Here is a 27,310-nt window from a genome sequence, read left to right on the forward strand (position 1 = left end):
CCTGGCTGGTGTTTGGAGATCGAACACCGAGGGGCGCCGAGAGGAGGGCACAGCTCTGTCCTCACCTGTGGGACAAGGACCACAGAATAAGGGCCACAAGAGGATGTTCCTTGGGACTTCCCTGGGGGTCCAGTGAGTAAAACTCTGCGCTCCCAATGCAGGGGGCCCGGGTTCGATCCCCGGTCAGGGAACTAGATCCCACATGCCGCAACTAAGACCCGATGCAGCCTAAATAAATAAATATTTTTTAAAAAAATGATGCTCCTTGAGCACAACAATGACCCACCAGTCAATTCAACCCAATTGGAAAGATACACTGCTTATGCTTCTTGACAAAAGGATAAAGTTGGCCCTCCTTAAGCCTTGTGCCTAAGACATGGTCAGGGACACTTCATCTTGGGGTCCTGAACCTCTCAGGACCACAGCCAACACCCAGTGTTGCTGCCGACGTCAGCCGACAGTCATTTCAGCCTGCGGGCTGATGCTTCTCTTACTGAAAGAAGCAGTGATAATTCTTTCCTGGCTGAAAAGATTGTGACACTCAGAACTCATCTTCCTGACCAAAATACTCCCAAAAGTAAGGTCTGGATCCGAGCCTCTTAACTTGGTCTCTGGTGCAGGAATGGCACATTTGAAAATCCCATGATTTAAGAAAGGGGAGCAGGTGGCCTTACATTAGTCACAAAACCTAAAACTGAGTGGTGCCCCACCTAGGAGAGTGGCCGGACAGCACTCAAACCCAATTCTCCTGGAGGCTTTTGCCAGCAACAATCTGAGCAGAGGCAGTCACAAGATACCCTGAAATCCCACTTCCTGTCAGAAGTACAACCAGTTCTGCATGTTAAAGTGAACTCGACTTAACACGTATGTGGGTTAGAAAAACAAAGCCACTGTATGAGGAAAGATTTGTGTGTACTCCAGTCTTAAGACATAAGAATTCAGTACACTTGCTTGTTCTATAACAAGGATGCTAACAGTAATTGTTTTGGTTTGGTGGTTTTTGTTTTGTTTTGTTTTGTTTTTGGTTGAAAACTCTTACAGGCCAATCTAATTGGCCACCAATAATATTTTAAAGTACTAGATCTTAATTAAGCAAAGTAGTAGGAAAATAGGAAAGCCTTTAATCTGGCCTAAAAAAAAAAAGGAACAAGAAAACCCTACTTATAATTTCCCCACGTTCTCCCTGATGCCTGAAAGGACTTTAAAAGTGGCCAAGATCTTTAATGATACACCTAAAAAATAAGGCCTATTAATACAAATACCCCAAGAAGTAGGACAAAGAACTTTTCAATTAGGAATCATAAGAGTTTTCTCTTGGTTACAGCTGTGTTGGAACTAGGTCTACAAAATAAAAGATGAAACGATAACAGAACTGAAAAGTGTAGAGGTCAGTAAACTACAGTCCAGTTCCCATAAGGCCTGAGAGAGAATGATGATTTTTACATTTTTAAATGGTTGAAAAACAAACAATACTTTGTGACGTGTGACAATTTTACGGACGCCAAAGCTAGTGCTAACACACTAAGTTTGCTGGGACACAGGCCTGCCCCTTGTTCGCACACAGACTGGCAGCTTCAGCTCCACAAGGAGGAACTGAAAGGCCTAAAGCTCTACCGTCTGGCCTTTCCGAGCTGGTCTGCAGTCCGCACAGGGCTGGCTCAGGGTCGCCTCTCCAGGCTGGGCTTCCCTCCAACCCTGGGCCTGCTGTTGAGCAAAACTCTCAGCTCCAAACTGCCTCCACCAACACGCTTGCCAGAAAACCAAGTAAAAGCCCAGCATGTGAGGCCCAGCACCACTGTCACTACCATCCCCATAGGGTCTCCCTGTGCCCTGACTCAGACAAACCACTAATGTGGGAACAAAAGGTAAATTTATCAAAGTCAGTGTAATTTTACCTACTTAGGAATGCCATAAATTCCTCAAAGTTCTTTACACTGTATTCCCCTTAATGGTTGTTACACTGACAATAAATTCCTATTGCTCCCTACATCACCTTGATGAAATAAAATTCGTATTTCAAGGAATTTTACTTATGAATTTATTTACAAATTTAATTTATGAATTTATTTATAAATTTATAAATTTTATTTGTAAATTTCCAGGAAAATTTAAACATAAAACTTTTCTCTGCCCATCTGGGCCTCCTCCCTCCCCTTTAGTGCTTGTTGTGCATCTGAATTAACCACACCTCCTTAGGAGAGAACCTTCCTTCTGAACCTTGTCTGGGGTCATGACAACCCACCATGTTTGTATGGTTTTAGTATGTTCAGATCTGGATTGTGTAAACTGTCAATAGGAAACAGAGCAGGACCCTGTGGCGTACAAGTCCTTTCCATGCCCCTCCCCGTTTCTCCTTTGTAGGAAACAGGCTTCATTCAGCCTCCTTGACTTTCCCTGAGCTCCAAGGGGCAGATTCAAACAGTTGCTAATGAGGGAAGGGAGGGTATTCAGAGAAAAGGGAGGAGCAGTCAGGAAACAATAATGCTGGGCTTCCCTGGTGGCGCAGTGGTTAAGAATCTGCCTGCCGATGCAGGGGATACGGGTTCGAGCCCTGGTCCGGGAAGGTCCCACATGCCGCAGAGCAACTAGGCCCGTGAGCCACAACTACTGAGCCTGCGCGTCTGGAGCCTGTGCTCCACAAGAGAAGCCACCGCAATGAGAAGCCCGCACACCACAACGAAGAGTGGCCCCCGCTCACCGTAACTAGAGAAAGCCCACATGCAGCAACAAAGGCCCAGTGCGGCCAGAAATAAATAAGTAAATAAATTTATTTTTTTTTAAAAAAAGGGAAATCTGGGGCTTCCCTGGTGGCGCAGTGGTTGAGAGTCTGCCTGCCGATGCAGGGGACACCGGTTCGTGCCCTGGTCCGGGAAGATCCCACATACCACGGAGCGGCTGGGCCCGTGAGCCATGGCCGCTGAGCCTGCGTGTCCGGAGCCTGTGCTCCGCAACAGGAGAGGCCACAACAGTGAGAGGCCTGCGTACCACAAAAAAAAAAAAAAAAAAAAAAAAAAAAGGCCCAGTGCGGCCAGAAATAAATAAGTAAATAAATTTATTTTTTTTTAAAAAAAGGGAAATCTGGGGCTTCCCTGGTGGTGCAGTGGTTGAGAATCTGCCTGCCGATGCAGGGGATACGGGTTCGCGCCCTGGTCCGGGAAGATCCCACATGCTGTGGAGCAGCTGGACCCGTGAGCCATAACTACTGAGCCTGTGCGTCTGGAGCCTGTGCTCTGCAACGAGAGGTCACGATAGTGAGAGGCCCGTGCACCGCGATGAAGAGTGGACCCCGCTTGCCACAACTAAAGAAAGCCCTCGCACAGAAACAAAGACCCAACACAGCCAAAAATAAATAAATAAATAAATAAAGGGAAATCTATTTAAAAAAATACTCTTACCATATGATCCAGCAATTGTACTCCTTGGTATTTACCCTTAGGAGTTGAAAACATGTCCATACAAAAACCTGCGTGGATGTTTGTTTATAGGAGCTTTGTTTATAACTGTCAAGATGCGGGAGCGTCCAAGATGTCCTCCAGTAAGTAAGTGGATAAATAAACTGCGGTGTATCCCAACAATGGAGTATTATTCGGTGCTAAAAGGACTGAGTTATGAAAAGACATGGGGAAAACCTAAGTGCATATTATTAAATGAAAGAAGTCCATGTGAACAGGCTACAGACTGTGTGATTCCAAACTGATACAGTATAAAGCTCAGTGGTTGACAAGGGCTTGGGAGGAGGGAGCACAGGTGAAGTGGAGCAGGACCCTGCGGGGCCCTCCTGGGCACAAAAGCCTTTTGTGTCCCCTTTTCTTGTTGGCAGGAAAAGGGGTTCAGCCTAATAGACCTTCCCTGAGTTCCAAAGGGCAGATTCAGACAGCTGCTGATCAGGGAAGGGAGGGCATGCAGAGACCAGGGAGGAACAGTCAAGAAACAGCGCAGACTTAGGGCGGGGTCCCTCCTCCTCCTCAAGGAATACACATCGCAATACCTGTCTGAGCTCTTCTGCAGAACCCAGGTGGAGGGTGGTAACTTCAGGCTGAGCACAGGATTCCTGGAGCTCCGCCCTCTTACCTCACCACCAACCAATCAGAAGGAAGTCACACACCCTGAAGCACTCACCCCAAATTTTGCCTATTAAAGACTTTTCCCTAAAAACCACTGGGGAGTTTGGGTCTTTTGAGCACAAGCCACCTGTTCTCCTTGCTTGGCCCTGCAGTAAACCTTTCTCCGCTCCATACTCTGACATTTTGCTTTGTTGGGCCTCACTGTGCATCAGGCACATGAAGTTTCATTTGATAACACAGGAAATTTTTAGGGCAATAACTTTTCCATATGATACTATAATGGTGGATACATGTCCATATGTCTGAACCCATAGAATGTACAGTAAGTCCCTTACATACAAACGAGTTCCATTCCAAGAGCACGTTGATAAGTCCAATTTGTTCCTAAGTCCAACAAAGTTAGCCTAGGTACCCAACTAACACAATCAGCTATATATACTGCTGCTTTTACGCTTGCTTCCGGACATCTTGGGCTTGAAATAAAGATACTGTACTACTGTACTCTAGACAGTACTGTATAGTAAGGTACACAAAAGCACAGTGGTTGTCCACTTGTAGAGGATGCACACACATGACAGTGTATGCCAGACAGGGGAACTAACTTACGTGACTGGACATGCGAACACATGTTTGCAACTTGAAGGTTCGTATGTAGGGGGCTTACTATACAACACTAAGAGTGAACTGTGATATTAACTATGGTCTTTGGATGACGATGATGTGTCATTGTAGTTGTAACAAATGTACCATCCGGTGAGGGATGCTGACAATGGAGGCGCTGTGCATGTGTTTGGGGCTGGGGGAAACACAGGAAAGCTCTATACCTCGCCTCAGTTTTGCTGTGAACCTAAAACTGCTCTAAATAATAAGATCTGTTTTAAAAAGAGAGGGACTTCCCTGGTGGTGCAGTGGATAAGACTCCACATTCCCAATGCAGGGGGCCTGGGTTCGATCCCTGGTCAGGGAATTAGATCCCACATGCATGCCACAACTAAGTTTGCATGCTACAACTAAGGAGCTGGCGAGCTGCAACTAAGGACCCCGGGAGCTGCAGCTCAGGAGCCCGCCTGCCACAACTAAGACCCGGTGCAACCAAATAAATAAATAAATATTTTTAAAATAAATAAATAAAATAAAAAGAGAAAACGCAGGAATTAAAAAGGAGCTGTTTCATTAAAAAAATATTTATCAACTAAAAAAATAAAAGAACTGAAACCAGCAAAAGGCAGGGTTGCCCTAAGGGTACGTGCACGAGGGGCCTGTGTCTGAGACCCGGGGTCAGGAGTGAAGGAGACAAAGTCAGACCCTACTCGGTCCCCCGACCCAGGAGCATGACTGAGAAAACCCCCAGTGGAGAGTTTGCAGCACACTACACTAGGTCCAGTGCAGGCCCAGGCTTTCCACAGACTAGGACCAAACTCATTCGAGCTCAGAGGTCACCAAACACACAAGGCAACGAAGGGGAACAGGATTTTTCACCCCAAAATACGCCACCTGGGCACAAGGATTGTGTTGAGATAAAAGCCATCAAAACCCAGCAGATTCAGGAAAGGCTCTTGCCTTCCCCCTCAATGGCCTAAATTTACATCGGAAAAGGGGCCTGGGTCAGAAGAGACAGTTTTACCGGAGAAACACCTGCACAATAGGGCAGCCTTTGTTATCCCAAGGTCTCCTCTCCTTCCTGGGAAAGGCCTTCCCTCCTCTGTATCCTGACGTCCCGCCCAGGCAAGACATAGAAGCCTCAGCTGCCCAGCTAAGCCTTGTGAGTCCTAATGGCTTTAGGGGGCTCCCCTATGTACGAATTACATCTGGTTTTCTCCTGTTAATCTGCCTTATATCAATTTAATTATCAGACCAGCCAAAGAACCTAGAAGGGAAGAAGGGGACATTTTCCCACCCCTACCGTGAGAAACCACCGCAAACTTTATCTTCCTTCTGAGTACTACTACTGTGATACCGTGACTTACAATAAGAAAGATGTAGCTGATCTTCACAGAGCTGGCACTGAACTCCTAAAAACTCTTGGAATTTCCTGTGAAGAGAGCAACAAAGGTGGCTTTTGTTATGTTAATGAGGTGACTTTTGAAAGCACCTCAGGATAGGGGCTGGTTGCCTGTGGCACCATCCCAGTAATTACAGTCTTGACCCTGACCTGGGGGCGGAGAGTGAGTTCAGTCACCAGCGGGCAATGATTTAATGGATTTAATCAACAGTGCCTAAATGATGAAGGCTCCATAAAACCCAAAGACGGGGTTCAGAGAGCCTCCAGATTGAACAGGTGGAGATTCGGGGGAGGGCACCCAGAGGGCAGGAAAACTCCGCGCCCCTCCACGTGGCCCCTGAGCCTCTCTTCATCTGGCTGTTGATTTGTAGCCCTAACACTGTTGGTAATAAACCAGAAATCTAGTGAGTAGCTAGTCTCCCGGGCCCGTGAGCTGCTCTACCCACGGTTAGCAAACCCAAGGAGGGGGCTGTGGGAACCTCTGATCCACAGGGCGGGAGCACTGGTGACAACTGGGCTTAACTGGCGTCTGAACTGAGGGGCTTGCGGGACCGAGTCCCTCACCTGTGGAGCCTGATGGCACCTCAGAACTGAGCTGAGTCGTAGGACAGGCAACTGGGGTCGGAGAGCTGCTTGGTCTGGGAAAACCCACACGTCAGGAGTGGAAACCGGAATCTCAACTATTAAACACGTGGGTCGAGCGATTCTTGTGTAAAGGGCCACATAGGGATATTTCAGGCTTTGTGGCCACAGGAGGTCTCTGTTACATACTTTTCTCCTTTTTTATTTTATAATCCTTAAAAGTGTAAGATCCAATCCTAGCTCACAGGATACACCAAACACACCGCAGCCCGGATTTGGCCAGTCGCCTGGTTTGCCAGAGCTGATGTTGAGACACCAAGCATGCCAGTGACTCCTTTTGGACTGTCCGCCCCCCTCCGCTCCCCTCCCCTCGAGGTTTGGGGTCTTAGTCTGTTGTGTTTACCACTTAACCTCCAGCCTCCGTGCCCAGCACACAGGGGGTGCTCAGTCAGGGTGTTTGAATGAATGAAAGTGGGAATAAGTCAGGAAAGAAATGTTTTTACCTCAAACTCCCCAATGGTTTCTGCAGTGGAGGCACGGGGGATCCCCCCAGATCTCCCCGAATTCCCTTTACCAGCCCATCCCCCCAGACTGTGAATTCTTCGTTGCCCCCTCCCTCAGGGCACCACCCTGGACCCAGAAGCCTGGGAGTCACACCCAGGCAGGAGTGTGAAAGCAGCTCCCTAGCCTCCAGGGATGAAAACTCTGCAGAGCATTTTATGCTCCAGGACTCCAATGCAAACTCGCTGACGCTGGATCTCCTCCCCAAATCTTACCTTTATCTTCCTTATCCCGACCCCAGTCCCTCACTGGTTTCTCCCAGAAGCACTTTCTTAATAAATCACTGGCCCAGGAATCTTTGTCTCAGGTTCTGAATCTGAGGAACCTGATCTAAGACAACCCCAGGTACTGGAATTATCAGATATATAATATAAAGCAATGATGTATTAAATGCTCAAAGGTTTGAAAAATGGAACCGCAAATAATCAGCAAGCAATGAGAAACTATTAAAAATGAGCAGGTATATTTGGAAAAGAAGCAAATAGAACTTTTAAAATGGAAATTTAATTACTAAAACTCAGTGGATGGTTTAAATAACAGATTAGACACAGCTAAAACTAGAATTAGTAAACTGGACGAAAGATGTAAAGACTGTACCCCGAATGTCCTGCAAAGAGAGGGAGATGGAAAGTTGAAAGAGACTTTAAAAGATCTGAAGGTTAGAATGAGTTGGTTCGATACACATATAATCAGAATCCCAGAAGGAAAACAGACCCAGCAATCTCACACTTAGGTATGTACCCTGTGGACACTCTTGCACTTAAGCACGGGGAGACATATGAAAGGATAATAATGCAGCATTGTTTACATTACCGCCCAACTAGAAACAGCTATAACGTTCATCAGGATAAAATATAAATAAATAACACCGAAGTCACACAGTAGAATATTATATAGCAATGGACATAGATGTACTACAGCTATAAGCAATGACATGGGTGAATCTCACAAAAATATTTTTATAAAGCACAAAAACAAGCAAAACTAAACCATATATTGTTTAGGGAAACAAATATATGATACAACTTTTTTTTAGGCAAGGTAATGGTAGATACAAAATAAAGGAAGATGGAGGTCAGATTCAAAAGGTGGACACAGGGTATTGATAATACTACTCTAGACCTCAAGTTCATGAAAGTTTGTTTTATTCTAGTCTTCATAAACTAGTATAAGTGACCCGTTCTTTTGTATATATTTAACATGGAAAGTAATACTTGCAGAATCTCTATAAAACAAACAGTATAGACAAATGCTGAAGATGCCTGTCCTTGGCATGTCAGATAAACCACGGCTGGACTCTGTGTCCTACTATGTCTTTGAGTGGGTTCCTGACCATTCACAGACCTAAGTTTTCTCATAAAATACGGCAGTAACTTCCCAGTGAAGAAACATTCACATGTCTTACCTCCTGTCCTAGTCCCAGAGCCTGTAAAGGTGAACCCACTGGGGCTGGCTGGGGGATAAGAGGAAAGCTTGTTCCAGATGGAACTGTCTGAGGGATCATAAAAATTTCTAAACAAGGCAAAGGAGGGAATAAACTACTGGTTGAAAAATCAGTTGTTTTTTTTTTTAGGTCTGAAGAAAGAACAAAGCATACATAATGGAATCCAACTCTTGGAGGATATCAAAAATGGAATTTTCTTATACAACCTACCGGTTCAAGTTAGCATACAATCATTTCAGCCTTTCTAAATAAAAGTTTCGGGTTTTTTTCTTTTAAAAAAAAAGGGCTTCCCTGGTGGCACAGTGGTTAAGAATCCACCTGCCACTACAGGGGACACGGGTTCGAGCCCTGGCCCGGGAAGATCCCATGTGCTACGGAGCAGCTAAGCCCATGCGCCACAACAACTGAACCTGTGCTCTAGAGGCCGAGAGCCACAACTACTGAAGCCCACGTGCCTACAGCCCGTACTCTACAACAAGAGAAGCCACGACAATGAGAAGCCCACGCACTGCACCGAAGAGTAGCCCCTGCTCGCCGCAACTAGAGAAAGTTGCGCACAGCAACGAAAACCAAAGCAACCAAAAATAAATAAATAAAATAAATAAATTTATTTTAAAAAAATATATGGCAGTAACATCCACCCCATGGGGTTCACTATGAGAATTAATGCAGTCAGATTACTAGGCTGTAAGCACCCTGGGGGGAAGGACTGGCTCTGTCTTGTTCATCTGTGTGTCCCTGGTTAATAGCACGTGCCTGGAACACAGAGGTCCGTAGGCCAATTCCCCTGGTTAATAGCACGTGCCTGGAACACAGAGGTCAGTATGCCAATTCCCCTTCCTTGCATACAGTACAGAACAACGCACTAGGGGGTGTTTAGTTTTACGGTGGTTGTTTCCTTTTTTGGTTTTTGTTTCTTTTATTTGCTTATGCTTGTCAGATTGATGTTTCATCTTGTCACTGGCTATATGTTACTCTATGTAAGAAGCAACTTGACTTCTCTGGGTTTTAGGTTCTTACCTGTTACACAACAAAGTTGGGCTAGGGTATATAATTTCTTGATGCCTATAGCCTGACATCATACCCTATATATTAGTCTTTTCAAAGAGTCAACGATAAAGCATCTTTTGTTACCCAAAAATGCACATTCAAGTTAACGATCATGGCTATGCCCCAAAGGAGGAGAGTAACTACCGAACAAACCAGGCCCCAGAGGGAACCATGATTAGTGATGGTATCTTGGGGGAGGGCGGGGCGTGAATTAGTTTGGTTCTTCTGTCTTTGGACTCCCTGTTTTGGCCTTTTTCCTTTTGGTTCCTATTCGTCCTCTTCCTGGGATCGCCCCTAAAACTCCACCCTCTGCCGGCTTAGCGCTCAGCCTTTGCTAACTCCACCAACTCTCATGCCTTAAACAATACTTATCACAGTTAATTCTGGTCCTGCCATGTCAGAGCAACAGGTCAGAACGAACCTCAGGACCTCTGTTACTGATGCGCAGAGTCCACACAGCTCCAGGGCGTGTGACACAGGAGAGCGGTTCCCTGACTCACGCGGGCTGGAAGCTGAGGGTCTGCACTCAGTTCCTCCACTCCCCTCATACGTCTTCACCGCCCTAAGTCCTGTCCTCATAATCTGAGCCCCTGCATTGGTGTGAATCCCATTCTCCATCAGCCTGGCCTTCACCCGCTCCAAGGCTGCGACAGCCAAGGAGAGTGAAATCACAGGACTTACAGCCTTGAGGACAGGGAGAACAAGACCACCTGTGGCCACGGGCTGCTGGATTCCTCCACAGGTGCAGTGGACTCACCTGATGCTGTCCAGGGCGTATGTTACCTGCCGCTGCTCAATGTCGTACAGTTTCACCTTGAAGCCTGCGCTGGCGAACAGCATTGCCCAGCTTCGCCCGATGAGGCCACTGCAGGGAGAGAAATTGAGAGGCCACCCGTTAGCTTGAAAACGGAGCATTTCCATTCCCAGCCCAGGAGGAAAGTTTCAAATTCCACGGCATCCTATTCCTAAAATCTTTGATATCTTAAAACTATACATTCTAACAGCGGTATCTACTTAAACTGTTGCTTCTGTGCAAGAGCTCCTGAGTCCTCACTCCAGTGCCCGTCCAGACCCCGCGGGGAGCATGGCAGAGACCAAAACCCCAGCAGGGAGGGGGCAGGGAGTCCAGGGGAAAGGCCCCCCTGGGGACCACCAACTGACCACCGTCAGCCAAGTAACTGCATCTGAAGAACAGAGACAGCATTTTCCTTCTCCTCCAATAAATAATTTCTGCCACCACCACCAGCACTTGAGGCAACATAAAAACTGTTCACATCTCGGGACTTCCCTGGTGGTCCAGTGGGTAAGGCTCCGTGCTCCCGATATAGGAGGCCCGGGTTCGATTCCTGGTCAGGGAACTAGATCCCACATGCAGGCCGCAAGAAGTCTGCATGCTGAAACTTAAGATCCCACATGCCGCCACTAAGAGCCGGTGCAGCCAAATAAATAAATATATTTTTTAATTTAAAGAAAAGAAATGAATGCATAGCGCCCAAACCTTGGTTTCTAATATCATCTCCAACGAAGGAAGCGGGCTCAGTACCCCTCCCCTGAAACATCCTCACTGAATCTGCAGGGATCCACCTGGACCCCCTGACGTCGCCCCGTGGGACTTGGGGGGAAAGGGGAGCCAGTGCAAAGGGGGTGCTCGGCTGTCGGCCTGCTGTGATCAGTGAAGCCCTCTGTCTCTGACCCCGAGCCTCTGTCTCCCCAGCGTTCGGGGAAACGGTAGCAAAGCGCATCATTGGTTTCCCAGTAGATGGAACACACAGCCCACAGGCTTCACCATGGTGAGTGTGTGAGCAGCTCCGGGGAAGGGGGGCCTGAGCAGCCGCCCGGAGACGGGCTCCAAGGAGGACTCTCCCCATTCCGGCCCCCAGCCCGCCTCCCCCCAACTCAGCTAATCTACAGTTCAGGTTCAGAAACATTCCCAGCCTCAGAGAGGTTGAGGGAAGGAGCATAGCAGGCCTCCTCTTGACCAAAATCCTTCCACGGTCCCAGGCGCTCAGCCCCTAATCCAACCAGGCAGCCTGGAGAGGGGCCACTGTCTGGTTTCAAGGTGTCTCCATGAAGCCACTGGTCCCAAATGCCGAGTGCAAACAACGAAAACCATCTCTACTCAACTTTGGAGCAGGGAGCAGCATTACACAGCAGGTTGTACTCCAGATTCTTCCGCACTATGAAATAATGTAAATTTACATGTTATGTACATACAAATTTTCGGTTAAACCCTCAGCGCCCTAGACCCGCACTGTCCAATAAGGTGGACCCCAGCCACATGCGACTATTTAAATTAACAAGAATTAAATTTGAAAATTCAGTCCATCAACAGTAGAGACCCATTTCAAAGTACTCGATGGCACGTGTGATCGTGGCCACCACCTTGGACAGCAGGGGTGAACAGAACATTTCCATCTTTGCAGAGCTGTTCTAGAGCATAGGAGTAAAAAAGAAACCCTGCAGAGCACAAGCCAGAGTCTGAACGAGATAGTCCTGCATGAAGACATCCTCGGCCTCTTCACACACACACACACACACACACACACACACACACACATACTCTCTCTCTCTCTCTCTCTCTCTCTCTCTCTCTCTCTCCAAGCTGCAAGGCACAGGTAAAGGCCAGTACCATTCATGCTGGTCACCCCAGTTGACCCACCAACAACTGGCTGGTCTGAAGCGGGATGCACTGCAAGTGTAAAAACATACTGGATTTTGAAGACGGCCCAAAAAAAGAATGTAAACTATTTCATCAATAATCTTTATATCAATTATTCATTGAAACAATAACACTTTGGAAATATTACGTTAAATAAAATATACTACAATTAATTTCACCTGTTTCTTTTTACTTTCTTAATGTAACTACTAGAAAATTTAATGACGCATGTGGCTTGCATTTGTGGCTTGCAGTAGTGGTCTCAGGGGCAGCAGCAACTTAAACGATGTCTAGAACTATAATTCGATCACTTATCCTTGTATTTAGGTTGGCACTGGGACACCTAGTTCATCCCCAACTATGCTCCCAGGCTGGGCTCACACAGAAGTCAGTCACATGTCAATCTCCCAGAGGCTGTGGTTCCTCGTGGTCCACAAATGCACTGGGAGACAGACCTCATGCTACTGCTTCCAACTTCCCATCAAAGATGCTTCACAACGCTCTAGGCCGCCATGATGCTCCTGTTTGAATACTGGCTGCCAGGTAAACTAACTGATCTTCGTAACTTTGTTTATGGCTAAAAAAAAATCTACATAAGACAAATGTCCAAAAGGAAATAATACTTATAATAGAGAAATACACAAAAAGTTCTACAAACTCAAAAGTAAAAGATGAACATGCCAAACAAAAGGGGGGAACCTGAATAAAGTACGTGAACAAATTAACTGGAAAACATACTTTACTGCCTTAGTTCAACGATAGCAGAGAAAATCCCGATCAGATGGCAGAGGCTGATCACGCCCAGTGCTGGTGAGGTGATGGGGACGCCCCCTCACCAGCTCCCAGGGCTTTTACTTCCAGAATTTATCTTAGGTTAATATAAGCAATGCACAAACATAGTTCCTCATGGTAGAATTTGTACTAGCAAAAAAGTAAAAACTAACCTTCTAATATTTAGAATTGGTTAAATAAATCATATACAGAAAAGGCAAATCGAGCAAATTTTTTAACCATTGTTGGATACAGAGGTGGGTATGTGGGTATTCTTTTTTCTGTATTTCAACTCCTCTGTGTTTGAGAATTTTCATAATAAAAAGTTGGGGAGAGATGAGTTGTATTCCATACAACAGGCATTAAAGGCAAAGTCAGTTTATTTTTATTGTCGTGGGTTTCAAGGTCCGTATGGCCTGTATTCCTCTAGAGGAGGGACCAAGAGCAGAAAGCCCGCGCCTGGCGGACCCCTCCCCCAACCGTCAGTCACTGATGACGTCACAAAGTGGACACGAGCGCCCTGTGCTTGAAGAGGACCGAGTCCGCATCTCCTTAAAGCTGGGCCTAAACTATGGAAGCTGTACGTCAGCATCAGGTACTGGGGCTGAAAGATGATAACGCTGGGAACACATAGGTGGGCAGGCGGGGGCAGGAGGGCGGACACAAGTGGGCAGGTGCAGCAGGGAGTCACAGCCAGACCCCAGAGAGAGGCGCAGAATCAGGCTCACAGCCCAGGACGAACGTGATCCGGCTCACCACCTTCCCACGGCCTTCTGGTCCCCAGCACTCCCCTACTTTGGGCCCCAATACAATTAGCTTCCTGGCCTTAGAGCCAGGGACATCTTGCTAACTTTTCCTGAACCCCTACAAGCCTGGGGAATAGAATGGGTCCTTACCGTTATGACTAATGCCTTAAAGCAGGGGTCCCCGACCCCCGGGCCGCTGACCAGTACTGGTCCTCGGCCTCTTAGGAACCAGGCCACACAGCAGGATGTGTGTGGCGGGTGAGCGAGGGAAGCTTCATCTGCCGACCCCCATCAGCCCCGTTACCGCCTGAACCATTCCCGTGCGCCCCTGGCCCGTGGAATCAGTCCCTGGTGCCAAAAAGGTTGGGGACCGCGCCTTAAAGCTTCTAAATTCATAGATCTGAATTGGTATCTCAAAGGCTGCTGCAGATGAACTTATTCTGTTATACGGCAGCAAAGCAGCCAGGGAGAAAAGTGAGGTAACAAAATTGGTTCAATTCTAATTTTATCATTAATGGCACTTAGCTTTGAATAAGTCTACTCTAGATACTTTTTAAAGTACTTTTCCATTCTACAGTTACTTATTTACTGGGCAAAAGTTGAAGTAAAACAGTCTTGATCTCAGTTGGCTATGGAATATTTGCCAATAAGAGCTATTAATTATTTTTAGGAAAAGCATGTTTAGTGTTGAGCTGATGACAGGCAGCTGCAGCGTCCTAGGGCTTGCTCTGCGCGTCTGTGTATATGTCTGTGTGTCTTGTGCTTTAATGCAGAAGTAGCAGGAAAAAATGTATGCCTCACAAATTTTCTTATAAAGAATGTATATAGTCACCTCAAAGTAAAATTCTGGAATAAAATAAATGAAAACAAGTTCAGGGGATGCATAGCCTGATATAAGACAACATCCTAGCAAGCCTTCCCACTACACATCTCTGTTACAGTAGCTCAAACATCTGTCTACTAGGACCAGGCATGAGGGACATACAACTGGTGGTAACAGTTTCTACCGTAAGGGGAGGGTCCCAGAAGCAGAACTTTCCCTGGAGGAGTTGGTCCCTGAGCTCAGTCCTAAAGGAGTGTGCCCAGGAAAAGGGGACAGCAAGAGGGCACATGGGGCCCCAGTGAGACAGGCTGGGACCCGGGACCCGGGACCCAGGACCCTTTGCCGCAGTGCTTACACCTGCGTACACACCTCTTCTCGAGCTACAGATACCAAGACACTATAGGGACCTAAAAATAACTGCGTGCATGAGCAGTGGGGACAAATTATGAACAAGATACAAAAAGACCAAAGACCCAACGGCCTCATCTGAGGTGCTAGGGGCAAAAGCAAGGTCCCGTGCATGATCGCTGCACACAGCTCCACCAGGGGGGAGGGCAGACCACTTGAGCCGCCCCTCTGGCGGACCGTGCATCCGCCCACACCCTCGCCCTATGTAAGGAAAAAGGTCACCAGCACCCCACACCCCCTCAGCACGAGTCCCAGTAAAGCCTTGCCTGAGTTTCTCCTTTGGCACCTTATCAATTTCTGCTGATTAAAGGGTCCAAGGACCTTGGCTGGTCACACCAGGAACACAGACCACGCTGGCCTCCCTAGACAGATCCCACCTTCAAAGCTCAAGGCCTAAAACCTCAGTGAACACAAGGCAGGGTACGTCGGAGCTCTGAAGTCACATTTCGCCTCAGAAACACCGAGGTCTCTAAGGCGAGCTGAGGGCTACCAGATACAACAGCCTGGCAACACCGCTAGGATGGCTTCGGGAGACCCATCCCTACTGCCATTTTGTAAAGCTGCCGTTTCCAGATTTTCCCCCTTTAATGTTCGCACAGCCCTGGACCCAAGGGGGTTTTCTCTCCTTTCTTAATTCTTCAAAAACACACTCTTACTCTCTCAGGCCCACTGCTCTGAAGGGGCTCACCCTGCATGCTCTCAGGAAAGCTAAGTGCCCTGAGGAAGAGTGGCCTTTACGAAAAGATCAATGGAAAAGAACTAAATAGGGGTTGTATTCCTAGTGTGCACTTTTAAGAGGGAGTCTGGTAATTATTAAGAAAAAATGGAAAAACAATGGCCCAGTATGTTCCCCAAACTTTGAAATATGTATATTTTGGTCTGTTGAAATCCAAGAATGAAACTCAACCAGGTTTTAGCCAATTAATTCACACTCCCCAGGCCCATCTTTTGAATGGATGCCCCTTGGAATGACCTATGGGGTTGAGAGAGAGAGAGAGGGAGAGAGAAGGGGTACAGGAGGGGAGATGAGAGAGAGAAAGGGACCAGAGGGGAGAGGAGGGGACAGGGAGGAGGGAGGAAGAGGGAAGGAAAGCAGGGCTACCGCAGAAGCAGAGATGGCTGCTTTCGGAGGTGCTAAAGGTGTGGGGGAGGGACTTCCCTGGTGGCGCAGTGGTTAGGAATCCGCCTGCCAATGCAGGGGACACGGGTTTGAGCCCTGGCCTGGGATGATCCCACATGCCACGGAGCAATGAAGCTCATGCGCCACAACTACTGGGCCTGCGCTCTAGAGCCCGCTACTGGGCCTGCGCTCTAGAGCCCGCGAGCCACAACTACTGAGCCCGTGTACCTAGAGCCCGAGCTTCGCAGCAAGAGAAGCCACCGCAGTGAGAAGCCCGCGCACCGCAACGAAGAGTAGCCTCTGCTCGCCGCAACTGGAGAAAGCCTGCGTGCAGCAACAAAGACCCAACGCAGCCAAGAAAAAAAAGTGCGGGGGAGACAGGAGCGTCTCCTAATTCGCGTGGTGAATGAAGTTCGCCAGCCCTTGTCTAATTCTTTCGTCAGCCTCCCTCAAGGAATCAGAAGTAAACTGACTTCCCTGCATAGCTCCTTCCCGCAAGAACCAGAGCCAGATAAGGGAGCCGTTGACCCCGGAACGACAGGGTCTGGACACCGCGGGGCCACTTACACGCAGGCTTTCTTACATGGTAAACCGTACGGGAAGCAGGATCTGGGGCTGGGGACAGCCGAAGAGGAGCCGACTGTCAATTAAACTGACTTTTCTGGTGGGAATGGACGGTGGGCGCCGCTGACCCGCGAGTGGTCCAAGGGTCACCTGTACAGTCAACTCCAGACTCCACTCAACATTGTTGGGTGCTGACAAGACACCAGTCCCAGGCCGTGGTTGATACACACTTGACCCTGGACAAAAGGTGCAAGGCAAGCATAGTCACCACGCCCAGGACAAAGTACACTTTTTTCTATATCTTATATCCCTTCAGGAGGCAGCCACACGTCCACGTGCCTGGAAAGGACAGAGGCACAGGTAACTCCACTTCTCCATGTAGAGGAAGCTGACACAAAGCGTCTTGTCTCCATCCTCGGAGGGCTCTAAGGAGACACCCGGACAGGGACTTGTTCTCAGGACGGGGCTGTGACGGGTGTCAGGCAGGCCAGCACCTCGGCGTTGTAACCGGACGCTGAGCTACCCAGTAGGTGCGTCTAACGACCCACTGCAACTACCGACAAGTGGGAAGACTGCTATGCTAGCTTCCCAACGGAAAGGTGCACACAGACGCCTGTTTTAAAAAATGAAAACAGCAGTTGTTTTGCAAGAGGGATGGAGCACAAACCAGAAAACCGTGGATGTAACTTAAGCTGCTAACCTGACACACAACTCCCGGCGAACCCGGATGCCCTCGGGATCGGGCGCCCTCGCCACGCAGGAGGCGCGGATTCGGATCGCGCGGACCGCGCCCCCCGCGCCCAAGCGGGTTCGCCGGGGGACAGCCTCGGGCCGGAGCGCGCGAGACCCCCCCCCCCGCCGCCGGCCCCTCCGCGCCTCCCAGCGCCCATCCCTGGGGCTGGAACGCGAGAGAACACCCTTGTGCGGACCCGCGGCCCGACAGCTCTGCGTCCACTCGCAGCGCCAAGCGCCACTGTCCCCGCTGGGGCCGCATCACCGAACTCCGCCCGCACCCGCACCGCGCCACGGCCGGGCCGCGGCGGGGGCGAAACGGAGCCGCGCCCCGCAGTGCGCCCCCGCCCGCGCCCGGGCCGGCCGGGTCCCGGGAAGGCGCCGGGGCCACCGCAGCGGGCGACAGCGCCCGCGCCCCGCCGCCACCCTCCCGGCCGTGCGGGCTCGAGCCCTACCTGCCGACTACTGCCACCCCGCCGGGCGACGAGGACGCTGGGGACGCCATGGCCCGCGCGGTGCCCAAGCCCACAGCTGCAGCGCGCGCCACCCGGGCACTGGCTCCGCCCGCCCCAGAGCCGCGACAGGGCCCGGGAGCCTGGCCCGTGGGTGGGGCGCAGGCGGAGCCTCCACCTCTACACTCCCCGCGGGCGCGCAGGGCTCTGGGCCCGGCAGGCGGGGCGCTTAGCACAGCGTCGGGTGAGGGGGGCCGCCTCGCCCATCGCGGACGCGCGGAGCATCCACCTCCCCTCGCCCCGGGGCGCGCACGGGAGGAGCTGCCGGGATGACCACGTGGACTGGACCCCCGGTGGCAGATCAGCCACTTCGGACTCCAGTAACTCACTTTGTTTTGGCCATTTCCCAACGGCGCCCCTAAAGTCGGTGCACGGGGAGGGGACACCTCCAGACCAGGACAAGGCGCGACCGCTGAAGGACCCCGCAAAATTACCACTAGAATCCCCTTCCCGTGTGAAGACATTAGCACCACTTCCGTCCACACCAGCTCAAGGCCTTAAGCTGAGGACGGTTAGTGCTGAGTTCACACTGGTAGTTGTCGCTGGGAAGACCCCGCCTTTCTCCGCAGATGAGGCCAAGGCCCAGGAGCCTTGGGACAGCAGGCAGAAAAGCTGGGGGGCGGGGGGAGGGGCGTCCAGCAGACTGGAAGGCCGTGGAGCCCGCCGCAGCCGGGCTGTGTTTCCTCCTACCAGAGGCCTAGATGGTTTCTGCTCGCGGCGAGAAGGAAACGTCACCGCGCCACCCCTGGCTCTTTTTGGAAACAGACCGGAGGAAAGGGCATCACATGCCCCGTGACAACACTGTCCGCACAGCACAAACGGGGGCACACCAGTCATCCAGGTCAAGACGATTAGGCAGCTGTCGAGCGGAAACGCGTGACACTGAGACTCGGGTGACGCACGGAGCCCTTCCTCTGTCTTCCCCGGTCAGGAGCAAAAAGAGGAATGTCAGAGCCAGAGCAATTTCACAAGTTATCAATAAACATTTGAAAAGGCACTCAACTCACTTTAGGGAAGAGAATGAAAAGTGACACAACAAAGATGTCGCTTTTCGCCCATCAGACTGGCTGAAATTATGAAGACTGATAACGTTCCCAAGTCGGCAATGAAGTCTTTCAGAGGCACACCTCTTTCCTGCACAAATGCTACAGTGGCACGTAGTTGGGAGAGCGTCAGGTGCACCTGGTGCTGAGGGTACCAGACTGCAAGGCTCCCCCAGCCCAGACCTGAGCGGTTTCCGTAGCCACACAGGCAGCACGCAGGTCAAGGCGCGCGCAGAGTGCGCACCCTGTAGGGCGCGCTCCCGGGGTGGCAGCCGCTGGGCTGTTCGCTGCTCTTTAGTGCTAGCTAGCTCTTTGCTAAGAAGGTGCTGGTCCCTAGACTAGTGGCAGTTACGGGAGTCGTGAAAAAAGGCAAAAATGGAAAACAGTGCTCAGCCTTTGTTTTTCAGCGAGCCGGTACAGGGGCAGCGCACGGCCCAGGCAGCAAGGGCGGCCCCGGAGACTCCACTCAGCATCTCAGCATCAGATGCCAGAGCTCTGAACTGTGTCTGTGAGCATCTGTGCTTCATCTCCATTTATTTTGTGCTCCCCTTAGCAAGACGTGTCCTAAGGTAACTGCTCCTTTGATTTACCCATTTCGGCTTATGAAAAAACTCATAGGAACACTCTACTTCCAGATAGCAGGAAACTCAGACCTGTGATTCAAGTTACATGTGACTTGAGAAAAGACTAATCTACTGTGTAAGGATAGGAGATGAGTGGCTGTCTGGGCCTGGGAGTGCAGGGGATGATGCCTCAGGAGGGGCATGAGGGAAATTTTGCATCGATAGAAGTATTCTGTATCTTGATTATGGTGATTGTTACACAGGTGTATAAATTTTCAAAAGTCATTGAAATATACACTTAAATGAGTATATGATATTATATGTAAGTTATACATATATACCTCAATAAAGTTGATTTGGGGGGAGTAGGATTTTGGATGATTTATATCCTTCGAGAATAAATGTTTGGTTCACAACACCCCTCTCCCACCTAGGGAAAAAAACACCACACAAAACCTTGATCAGCTGAGATGCTGGATGAGGGTACACTTGCAACATGTAGTTGGAAAAAGAAGTCATAAATATTATGTTCTTCTGACCAGTAACAGAGGTGGTGCGTGTTGCAGCCATTCATTTTTTCTTATTTTTATCTGTGTGTGTGTGTGTGTTACCTAATTTCTTTTGCCTCCCTCCTCCTTTTCCCTTATTATTTTATGTAAGGGCTGTTGGTAGTGTGTAACGTTATAACTTAGTCATTAGGTCACAAAATCCTCAGGGGAGACTTAAACAAATTAGACATGGACACCAAGAGTGCTGCCCAGAGATGGGGGCCATGACTCTCAGCTCTTGCTCTTTCTTCCCTTCGGGGCGAGAGGGTTAGGGCCTCTCTGGGAGAGAGAACTGCATCTTCTTAGGAGAAAGCATGACCTTCACTGTTGTGACGTAAAAGGTCAAGCATGTTTAGAAGGGTGTTTAGACTGTGCCAGTTATTATTAACCTGCTGTCTCTGCTCCACATCCACCCTCCTATACATATTCTGTTGTGTGACGCCGAAGCTGGCTTCCTGTGACAGCCCACCAGCAGGGGGCTGGAGAGAAAACACAGGGGAAATCGGCTTGCTCTTCCTCCTAATGTCGCCCTAACAATTGCCCGGGTGACCTCTGCCGGTTCCTCCTCCAGCTTTGTGACCTCCCAGGCACAGACTCTCACACCCCTCAGAGGCTCCACTCCCCCCCGGGCCCCTCCTCTGCTAGTACCCAAATCTTCCTGCATCCCTGAGTCCCAGGAGTAGCGGCCTTCCTGGCGTTCTGTGTGCTTTTCAGTCCAAGAATGACAGAACAAATTCTCCATATTAAATTCTCTGTTGAGTGAGATAGATAGATAGACAGACACTCTGCTGAAATTTCTAGGGTGGCTTCTGTGTTTCAGACTGGAATTTTGACTTGTATAAATGTCGACAGCTGGTGTTTATCAATCAATTCTATTGGAACCCAGGTAGTCTGAAATCCATATGAATCTGTAAAGAGGTTTTCATATGAACTTCCTGGTGATAGTTTAAATGTGTAATCTCTGACATGTTTTTCCCTCTTTTCTTTTAATTAGCTTAATTGAAATTGATCTTGATACACCTTGGTTATAGATTTCTGAGATTCTTTTCTTTTTTCTCTTTTTTTGGCCATGCCACGCAGCATGAGGGATCTTAGTTCCCCGACTAGGGGTCGAACCCGTGCCCCCTGCAAGGGAGGTGGGGAATCTTAACCACCGGACTGCCAGGGAAGTCTCCTGAGATTCTAATTTATCTTTGAAAATTCAACTTGGGTAGCCTGAGACTCAAGTATGAGAGGAAGGTCCGTGGATCAGAAGAGGAAGCTGTTAACTTGATGAACTTAAAACTGCATCCAGCCCATGAAAACATGTAGATTCTAACATAATTAGAAATCGAGTATTATTCATTGGAATGGGTTTGCACAGCCAAACTTTCCTTATTACAAACCTTGCACGTATAACCAAGTATTCAGCCACTGAAAATGGGCCAGATGATGGCTAAGGTAAATTTGGGACATGTTTCAGAGGCTGAATTCCTTGTGTATTTCCACTCATTTCTAAGATGAAACCACCGCAATGGCAGTTTCTTTATTTCTTTCTTTTTTTTTTTTTTTTTTGCGGTACGCAGGCCTCTCACTGTTGTGGCCTCTCCCGTTGTGGAGCACAGGCTCCGGACGTGCAGGCTCAGCGGCCATGGCTCACGGGCCCAGCCGCTCCGCGGCATGTGGGATCCTCCCGGACCGGGGCACGAACCCATGTCCCCTGCATTGGCAGGTGGACTCTCAACCACTGTGCCACCAGGGAAGCCCTCTTTTTTAAATTAGCATTTATTTATTTATTATTTCTTTTTGGCTGCATTGGGTCTTCATTGCTGCACGCAGGCTCTAGGTGCAGGGGCTCAGTAGTTGTGGCGCAGGGGCTTAGTTGCTCTGCAGCACGTGGGATCTTCCCGGACCAGGGCTTGAACCCATGTCCCCTGCATTGGCAGGTGGATTCTTAACCACTACGCCACCAGGGAAGCCCTATTTGTAGACTTTTTAATGATGGCCATTCTGCCTGGTGTGAGGTACCTCACTGTAGTTTTGATTTGCATTTCTCTAATAATTAGTGATGTTGAGCATCTTTTCATGCACCTACTGGCCATCAAGAAAATCTTGAACTTCATTTTGTCGTTTTATTTTTCACACCAATATCATATTGCTATTCTTAACTTTTTTTTTTGTATTCTAGACAAATCAAATAAATATGTTGATTTCGTTTAGCAGGAAGATTTCACCATAAAAGAAAATAAGAATTTAAAGAGGAATGCTGTGATGTCAGAATTGAATTGAAAATATCAGTAAGAACTCACACCTTTAAAAAAAAAAAAGGTATTTTCCAGCTCTGCTCGCTGAAACAGCCCAGGCCTAACAATACCCAGTGTCTCAAATCTGATCTGAACCCCCGATGCCCAAATCTTGGTCTGTAATGCCATGTTCACTAAAAGGAACCAGGACTCCATGGAGAAACTGTTGATGTGTGTTTGGTGCAGGAAGGGTACCAGGTTGGCTTGGGTGCCCAGAGGCAAGAAAGCGTTCAGATACCAATGGGACAACATCGGTGGGCCTAGCACTCAGCCTAGAGGGTCGTTAGCACCGAGAAGACCCACTTGGGGTATCTGGTCAAATGCTCCGCTCTTCAGTGACCCCAATTTACGGTTAAGACCTGGATTATTGAAATATTTTAAAAATATTTTCGTTTCATTGGAGTATAGTTGATTTACAATGTTGTGTTAGTTTCAGGTGTTCAGCAAAGTGATTATACATATACATATATTCATTCTTTTTTAGATTCTTATCTCATCTAGGTTATCTACAGAATACTGAGTGCAGTTCCCTGTGCTATACAGTAGGTCCTTGTTGGTTATCTATCTTATATATAGTCGTGTGTGTGTGTTCATCCCAAGGTCCTGATTTATCCCTCCCCCTAAAATATTTCTTAAGAAGTAAGTATATAAAGGTTTAAGAGAATAAAGGCCATAGTATTTATGTTTTTGAGTTAAGAAAGGATCTGTGCATACATGGTAATGCTTAGTGTTCGAGAATTTGGGTCTCAGGGACAGCCTTGTAACTGCTATAAAAATGTGTATTTTTGGGGGGGAACCAAAGACTGAAGACAGTTTGTATTTTAGGGGGGAGACTTTTGAGGAGACAGAAATATGTACCTCAAAACTAAAGGGTTCCTCTCTATTTTCATAAAGCACATTTATATCCACGGTCCCATGAGGTCTAGGAAAGCTTAAATTACACTATATTATTCATACTATATAACACATATAATACATTGATATTATTATTTTAACAAAGAGTCGGCATTTTGGAAGCTAGAATTTTGAAATATATCCCTGATAATTCTTTTTCCTTTTCTCTACCTATTAAACTTCATTTGTTCATTTTCACCAGTAATAGAGGGATGATTTTCTACAGGACCTAGAGCAAGTGATAAGCCATTTCACACCTTTCTGTAAGTAAGAAAAAGGCATTTTTTCCTTAAGACACTATATTCCCACCCCCAGAAAATTGTCATACTATACTGATGTTTTAGAACAAGATACTTTACTGCCATCTTCTGGAAAATTGTTTTTATTATTATTATAAGCAGCAAATCTATGAAACCTATTATGTGAATAACCCCGCCTTAGATGTAGCCCCCTTCTGCAGTGCACAACCTGTACAACCATATGTGACAGAGGCTGTGATGAGTATAATATCGTCTAGGGAATCCATGTGCTTGAATGTAACTGTGTCCAGATAGATCGTAGCTCCTTGTCAGAAACTCAGCATTTCATAACCATTATAATCACTATGGCTTCTGTCCAGATGATTTCTCTTTTTTTTTTTTTTGGCCGCACGTGCAGCCCCTTGTGGGATCTTAGTTCCTCAGCCAGGGATTGAACCTGGGCCCTCAGCAGTGAGAGCATAAAGCCCTAACCACTAGACTACCAGGGAATTCCCTCCAGATGATTTCTGAATTCACTCAAAGAAGATGTCACTCAAGGATTTCATCTCTGCCTGGGCTCAGGATTCTGGGGGTGGCAGGAGGCTCAGGGTGAGAAACCAAGACAGAAGGTAAGGGGCTCAGTCAACCAGCAGGGGGTCTCAGTTAAGCAAGCAGGACAGGTAGGACCGTCACCCTGAGGGACCTTGACTTTCTTTTCTGGGGTTGTAGAGAAAGTACTTAGATCTCCCTTTCAAAGTCATTGCTGGATAGAGACACATTTGCAATAAAAAAGAGAGATTTTTCTTGCCTTTTGACGCAGTTCAACCATGTTATGTACAAGCCGCCTCAAAAAGACAAAACCTGACATCTTCCCAAACCACCCCCATGCGCCCCCGGCATTAAACAAACCCACTCAAACACGAACCGAATGAATGTGTCGACTAACAGTGTTTCAGTGAAGTGATATCTAGTCCTTCATACGGAGAATTTTGAAGAGCACATGTAAATACAGCAATAATTCATTTCTTGGAAATTCCCTGGCGGTCCAGTGGTTAGAACTCGGCACTTCCACTGCAGGGGGCACTTCAATCCCTGGCTGGGGAACTAAGATCCCGCAAGACAGTCGGCATGGCCAAAAAAACAAAAAATAAAAACAGTAATTCATTTCTCAACATTCTGTATTGAATTATTATAGATATTTAGAAGAATTTATCTCACACATATTTAAAAAAATACTATTGGATCACTAATGATTCTTTAGATCATGCTTTGGCGCTTACAAACAACTATAGTTTATTCTAACTGTTTTCAGGTGCAGTCAAGTGAGTTTAATGTTCTCTGCATCCTCCCAGCACTGCCCGTAGACCCTTGTGTGATGATGGAAAAGTTCTGCACATGGGTCTCCGACACACACCTGTGGAACGCAGCTAATGAGACTAAGGAACTAAATTTATAGTTGACTTAAATTGAGGGCTTCCCTGGTGGCACAGTGGTTGAGAGTCCGCCTGCTGATGCAGGGGACGCGGGTTCGTGCCCCGGTCTGGGAGGATCCCACATGTCGCGGAGCGGCTGGGCCCGTGAGCCATGGCCGCTGAGCCTGCGCGTCCGGAGCCTGTGCTCTGCAACGGGAGAGGCTACAGCAGTGAGAGGCCCGCGTACACGAAAAAAAAAGCCACCTAGTATGTGGTACTTTGTTATGGCTGCCCTAGCAAACTAGTACTCAGCGACTAGGGAAGGGCTTCTGGAGAGAGGTGGCCGGGCTAAGAGGACAGTAGGAAAGATCATTTTAGGAAAAGAGAATAGTGTGCCATGAAGGCCTGGAGGTGAGAGAGACTTGAAAGCGAGTATGGCCGGGGCACGACGTGCCGGCGAGGAGGGCAAGGGGAGGGGTGGTGTTGTGGACATTTGTCCGTGGACATTGTTGGTTGCCCAGCATCTGACACCCTTTGTATTGTAGGAGGATCCCAAAATGGGTGGGAGGAAGCTTCGGGGAGCAGATACCCTCCGTCTGAGCTCCCTGGAAGCCAGAACACGGCCTTTGACCCACACACAGCAAGCTGGCATTCCCATCTGGGGCTCAGACCCAGGAAGAAGGCAGACAAAGGGCACGGTGCTTAGAAACGGTTCACAGTGGCTGTGATGGAACCAGGGTCGAGTGGTAAAGTGGTGCGTGCCAGAGCACAGCTGTGTGACAGCGCGTCCACCGGCAAGAAGGCCTCAAGGTACTGAGATGGCAGGGCCACCGCAGCAGGCTAAGCAGGGCGACCAACTGGTCCTGGTTTGCCTGAGCAAACGGGGAGGGTTGGTCATGACTTCGGCAGCTCGCTCCCGTGAGACGACTTTGGCTGGGTCTTGCCTGCCTGAGCTGCTGTTGCTTTTCCAAACTTTGTTCCTCAAGCTCTCTGACAATTCTGAGTTACCCAATAACGTTCCAAAAAATTCCTTTTCTGCTTCAGTTAGCAAGAATTGATTTTTCTTGGCTGCAACAAAGAATCCTGTGTCCTGACCCCTGAAGAGCCTTGTAAGGCACAACATGGACTTTAGACTTTGTCCAGAGGTCAAGGCCAGTGGGGAGAGAGGGCACCAAAAGGTCCTGAGCACAGAACAAGGTGGTCAGATCTTCACTGAAGGGTGACCACTTTGGCTGCAGTGTGGAAAATAGACTGAGTGACAGCAAGAGAGAAGATGGAAGAGTGCAGAGGAGGCGGTGAGAAGAGCCCGGAAGTGAAGGAACCCAGGGGGCAAGGGCACCCGCGAGGCCTGCTTTTAACTTAGTCCCTCTTTAAAGGCCCCGTCTCCAAATACTGTCACAGTCTGAGGTCCTGGGGGTCAGGGCTTCCACATTTGAATTTGGGGGCCACGATTCGGTCCCTAACACCTGGTGTACGTGAGGTCTTGTGGATCTACCACTATCAGAGCTCATAACATAGTTTTATAGTTACTGTTTATTCGTCAAAGTTTACTCAAGTACACCACAAGTGTTACCACCACTGGATTCCCACCCTAGCTTGGCAACACTTGGCTTATCTAATAAGTAATTTATTAGGCCCTGTGAAAAGCTTTCACCTCTTCTGCCCAGAAAAACACCACAAAATGCAGTGACTGTCTGCTGCCTAGCCCTCCAGGTTGGACGTGATGGAAACAAGAATCTCTGTTCTCTCTGGAGCTTATACTTTAGTAATATGACCTATGTGACCTTAACATTTTGTCTGCCGATGTAGGCATGTGCTTAATAAATGGTAGCTTCAGTCACGGCATGTAGGATCTTTAGTTGCAGCATATGAGCTCTTAGTTGTGGCGTGCGGGATCTAGTTCCCCGACCAGGTCTCGAACCCGGGCCCCCCTGCATTAGGAGTGTGCCTTGCTGCAACTAAAGATCCCGCGTGCCGTAAGGAAGATCCCGCACGCCACAACTATGACCCGACGCAGCCAAGTAAATAAATAAATATATTTTAAAAATAGTAGCGGGCTTCCCTGGTGGCACAGTGGTTAAGAATCCGCCTGCCAATGCAGGAGACATGGGTTTGAGCCCTGGTCCGGGAAGATCCCACATGCCGCGGAGCAACTAAGCCCGTGTGCCACAACTACTGAAGCCCACGTGCCTAGAGCCCGTGCTCTGCAACAAGAGAAGCCACTGCAATGAGAAGCCTGTGCACCCCAATGAAGAGTAGCCCCCGCTCGCTGCAACTAAAGAAAGACTGCA

At 48.5% G+C, this 27,310-nt stretch overlaps 1 protein-coding gene across 1 annotated transcript in view; it reads right to left on the reverse strand.

Moving 5' to 3' along the window:
• The window catches only part of CRYL1 (crystallin lambda 1), a 72,140-nt gene extending 53,975 nt beyond the window's left edge, over positions 1-18,165 (reverse strand). The window contains exons 1-2 of the mRNA XM_081214504.1: positions 17,982-18,165; positions 10,461-10,568 (exon numbers count right to left, since the gene is read on the reverse strand). Of these exons, the coding sequence (XP_081070630.1) occupies positions 10,461-10,568; positions 17,982-18,031 (158 nt within the window). The 5' untranslated portion in view covers positions 18,032-18,165. The remainder of the gene's footprint in view (positions 1-10,460; positions 10,569-17,981) is intronic.
• Between the last annotated feature and the right edge of the window lie 9,145 nt (positions 18,166-27,310).

This window comes from Mesoplodon bidens (genome assembly GCF_964165515.1).
Source record: "Mesoplodon bidens genome assembly, chromosome: 17".
NCBI lineage: Eukaryota > Metazoa > Chordata > Mammalia > Artiodactyla > Ziphiidae > Mesoplodon > Mesoplodon bidens.